At 44.4% G+C, this 4,930-nt stretch overlaps 1 protein-coding gene across 1 annotated transcript in view; it reads right to left on the bottom strand.

Annotated features, from left to right (window-relative positions):
* The window catches only part of sh2b2 (SH2B adaptor protein 2), an 11,408-nt gene extending 8,586 nt beyond the window's left edge, over positions 1 to 2,822 (bottom strand). The window contains exon 1 of the mRNA XM_032507952.1: positions 1,865 to 2,822. Within this exon, the coding sequence (XP_032363843.1) occupies positions 1,865 to 2,791 (927 nt within the window). The 5' untranslated portion in view covers positions 2,792 to 2,822. The remainder of the gene's footprint in view (positions 1 to 1,864) is intronic.
* Between the last annotated feature and the right edge of the window lie 2,108 nt (positions 2,823 to 4,930).

The raw sequence follows: 4,930 nt of genomic DNA, 5'->3' as shown, positions 1-4,930 counted from the left end.
ACCAGTCTTACATACGTGCTGCACCAGACAGCTCTCACGGTCTTACAGGAAATACGTATTCAGTTGGTGTGGTCACTCTATTCTTTTGTGTAGGCTTTTTGATGAAAACCTAAAAGGGTCTGTCCACCCAAATGACAAAGAAATGACATTTTCTCGCTTAACTTTAGCAAACATAATATTATTAGACTATGTTTTATGTGTCAGTGTTTTGAGAATGTAGTCTGAGATGTTGTGGTAAATTTGTAAAAAATGTACACAAATAAAGCTAGTGAGTCAAATCAAATGAGCACCAAAGGAGTTTTGATTGGATTCTTTTTGGAGGCATGGAAGGATTTCTTCCTGCATTGGTGTGATGATGGGACTTAAAATGCACAAAATCACCCAGTTACTCCAGTAAAGTTACATTCAAATACAGATTACACTCAGGATTGTCAAAACATTCATAATTCTTCATAAAAGATAAGATAATTACACCAGAAACACACCCATTCTTTTTATAATTTGGGGAGAGTATGGATTCTTTTACTTAATGCCTCTTATTATGATAAAACAAATCATGTGATGTGTTCCAGCAACTTAGTTATTGCATGTTTCTTTAGGTGGCGTGAAGCAGAGAATGGGTCGTCTCGGGGCCGGGACGACCCATTCTCTGATTGATGGCCCTGACATGGACAGCCAGAAACGGGCAGGAGTGAGATTTTATGAATCTGTTTATCTTTCCGACACTGTTGACTGTTATGATTTGTAAGACCTGAATAAGACAGCAGTTTTAGAACAAGTCAGTGTGTGTGCAGGGTAGGCCGGTTGAGATGTGCGTGTTTAATTAATGTGTCACTTTAGCTGCAACCACTGCTCTGATGTTTCTCCTAATCTCATCTGATAATAATTTCCCCACGTGTGGACGTTAATAGAACATGACAGATTAAACTGCAGAAGCACAATTATTAAGTCCCATGTAATATGTTCCCATTGTGGCTCTCTCTCTCTGAGTTTGGCAGAATTTTTGAGTGACTCACAAAAACTATTTCAGTTCCTATTTTCAGTTTGTCGTCACCGCAGCTAAAGACGAGGAACCAATCAATATTTATTTTTTTGCACATGAAAGGGAATCTTTGCGGTTTGCTGCCTCTTACAGAAATCAATGTACCAGCTTCCTCTCTCTCACACACACAGTCTCCAGTTCTCTCCACCAACTCCTTCACGCCCCTCCCAGGCCTGTCTCCCACCTGTCCTTACCCCTCTCCCCCTCTCCCCAGGCTTATCCCCACATTCCCACCAGCCTTGATCAAAGGACGGTGGCAGATTTACACACACTCAGCTGCACAGCCTCATGGCCTTCTTAAGGTCAGGGGCACTGATCTGGAAATCCCATATAGACAAATGTGAAGTGTGCATGCATGCATGCATGCGTGTGTGTGTGTGTGTGTGTGTGGTCCAACTTCACTCAGGGTCAGAGAGGTTGGATTATCAAGCTGGATTTGTATCTGGAATTCATAGGACAACAACTAATGATTATGTTCATGAATCATTAATGTCCTGATCATTTCAGTATTTTTTTAAGTATCATCCTGCTTTTAGACAGCGGCTAGACAAACGGCTTCCTCAATGCATCTGGAAAAGAAATCTTGCTATGTTGGAAGTGGCTTTGGGGACCATTTTTAACTGGTCTGGATAGAGACATGATGTCTAAACCTCCAATAAGGACTGTGAGTAAACACTGATCTGTATTTTTTTTGTCACACAGGGGTGTGTGGAAAGATCTAGATTTTTTTTGTTAAAATCACCCAATAACCACCTCCTAATTTCAGCACTAGATCCATGTTTTTTACCAAATGATCCTGCATGTCTGCGTGCGTTTGTGTACCTTGGGTGGAACGTAGAACTCCAGCAGGAACTTCTCGCCTCCTTCATCCCTCTTCGTCTTCCTCAGCAGCAGGCGGCACTTCTGCCACTGTGCGGCACCCATACAGTTTGTGTCATCAGCCACCATGTATCTCAACGCTCCCTCCCTCTGGATCTCCAGCATCTCAGCCTTGTGGCCCTGGGAGCCCCTGGGAAGCCGTAGCTTTTGGGACCACTTCTCTCCGCTTGCAGCCTCCCCTCCTGCTCCTCCCCCCCCTCCTACTCCTCCCCCATTAGCCTTCCTGGCTCCGGAGGGACCTTCGGGTTCAGGGGAGGCCCGTCTGTGCCACATCTCCTTCACCCCGTCCACCACACAGAGGCTCATGTTCCTCAGGGAGAAGCCCTTCTTAAAGCGAGTCTTTGGGTGATTGACCGACACGTCCTCTGAGCTGCGGGACTGTCCCAGAGCAGACACCTTGTGTGTTGGCTGGGGGCCTCGGGAAGCCGTGGTGCCACTGCTTCCCCTATCTATCCCGCCCCCTCCACTGTCCATGCTGTCGAGGGATTCACTTGAAGCCCCGGCGTCTTTGCGTCTCTGGTAAAAGTCGTGTCCGTAGGACAGCGGGCAGCCCTGGATTCCCAGAAAAGGAACAATGCTGTACTTAGGTGCTGAGTTGGAGCCGTCCTCCCCCGGCGAGGATGCCTGGCTCTCCCGGGCCTGGGTCAGCGCTGCAGAAAAGCACGCCAGGAAGTGGTGGGCAAAGTGTTGTGAGAAGCTGACATCGGCGCCGGGCGAGTCGTAGCACGGGTTCTCCGACAGGAAGCGCTGGAACTTGTCAGCGAAGTCTGCAGCGGAGGCTCGAGCATGGAGCTCACAGAACTCTCGCCAGTCTGGCAGTGGGCACGAGGAGGAGAGCTCCGGGCTACCGGGCACCACCGCTCCGTTCATCACTGGGCCATGCCAACCCACAGAGGAGAGGCTGCAGAGGAGGAAGAAGAGCACAGGGTCAGTGTGGATGCAAGCAAAAGACTTGAGTGTATATTTATGTAAGTCCTGGCGTTGGATCTGACAAACAGATGTGGAACAGCCTGCATGTGTGATGGTGCAAACAATAAAAGATATGTGAATGAAGCAGCCTTGTTTAATTATATTTCCATATGGATGATAAGAAAAATCAAGTCCTTCTTTGCAGATCAATAAAACCATGCAGCACATACTTTTTCATCTGTCAAGATTATATATTTCAACATTAAAACATTCTCTCCAATTTTTAATATTTCCCCATCCCATCATATAAAATGTGCAAGTTAACATCTTTCACTTTGATAACCAGGATTTAAAAAAAAACTAAGATCATAAGTCCAAGTCCCCCAGCTCAAGAAAAATGTGACCGATGCCAAAAAAAAATCTCAACATTTTCATGTAAAAAACATGTATCTCCTTTTTTTTTGTTCATGAGCTAAGAAAAACAAGCTTGGTTTCAGCTTTGTGATGATACATTTTCTTCACATAATCCAATGCATTTATTTTTGAGAATCTTTTCAACCCATAAAGAAACAACTTAACCAAAATTTAAAAAGAAATAAAATAAATAAAAATTTGAACACGTATGGTATGAATCTTATATTTATTCATTGGCATAAATGTAGTCAAAAATTCCTCAGTGGTAACTAGAGCCCCGGTGACAAAAGCACAAACATCTAGAGTCCAGAATCTGTGACAGCGGAAAATTAGGACCAGGATTGGCGTGTCACTGAAGGTTTGAAAACAGCTTATCAACAGATTCAATGTGACAACAGATTGAAAGGAGAAATCGTCCAGAAAGCTCATCAGTTACCAATTAATGGTTTCTGACAAGCACTTGGATTATCTAGAAGTAAGTTCTGTCAGAGCAGGTTAACAGCCCCTGGATTCATCCCAGACTGACCGTACAGCCCTTCTTCATGCCCCATCTAGCTCACTTACTGTTGTTTTCCTACATAATGAGTGCTTTTTAAGACCACAGTTGCTCTTGTCCACTCATTCTTACATTCCTCTGTTCCCCAACGTGTGTGTGTGTGTGTGTGTGTGTGTGTGTGTGTGTGTTCGTATGACTCAGCGATGCCTCCCTCTCTGGCCCAATCAGTGCCAAACCACATCACATTACTGATCACACTCTTCTCTCTCTGGTCTGTGTCAGTAGCAACATCTAAGGCCAGCTTTCACTGCCCCCCTCTCTTTCTTTGCCTCAACACATCAGTGACTAACACAGCATCAGTAAATGACGTCGCACAATCAAACACATGGGTTTGATTATTGTTGTCTGTAAATCACACAGATAAAAGGATATCGGCTGATATCAGCCTGCTGGGTGACATACGCACAGGGATGGCAAACACTGTGAAAGATTATTCTCAGAGCTGCTGATGCTTCTCTTGGCAGTTCACTCACAACATGCTCTCAAATTTTTGCTTCCTGCAATTCCAGTCTTAAACCAAATCACACACACATGCATACATTTGCATAACAGAGTTCCCTGGAATTTTTCCCTGTGAGCAGCTTTGTTATCATTTTCAAAAAGCATCCATGTGGGATTTCTTTTCATAAAGGATTAGCGAGTAAAAAAAAAAAAAAACTCTCCACTGGAATTAAGTCTGACACACACAATCAACTACAAGCCAATCTGTCTCTTTCATCCCCTCTTCTTTCCCTTTCACACAGATCTGAAACAAACAATATGCCAGATCAGAGAGAGGAGGTGAAGTACACAGGAGTCCCAGCTCTTTAAAGGCCATCGCTTAGCTCATCTCACACAGAGAGAAACTCTTGGATGCGGAGACTCAGTGGCAGAATTTCAGAGGAATGCTGTGATGGATAGATACACTAAAATGTAAAAAGACAGGGTGGGATTAGAGAATGAAAATGAAAAAAAACCAGCAACAAACATGTCTCCTTTATTGGCATGGATGCCCCAGAGGAATTTAAAGTGCCAATACATTTGGTTGGCCCTGTGTTGTTGTTGTTATCTACTATGTTCAGCCACCGGTACTGAATCACAACCAAAGGTTGGGAGCGCTTCCATAACATGACATAACCTGCCTCCAGTTG

This window comes from Etheostoma spectabile, chromosome 3 (assembly GCF_008692095.1).
Source record: "Etheostoma spectabile isolate EspeVRDwgs_2016 chromosome 3, UIUC_Espe_1.0, whole genome shotgun sequence".
NCBI classification, from domain to species: Eukaryota; Metazoa; Chordata; class Actinopteri; order Perciformes; family Percidae; genus Etheostoma; species Etheostoma spectabile.
The sequence above is the reverse complement of the archived record's forward strand: the minus strand, read 5'-3'. Positions and strand labels throughout refer to the sequence as shown.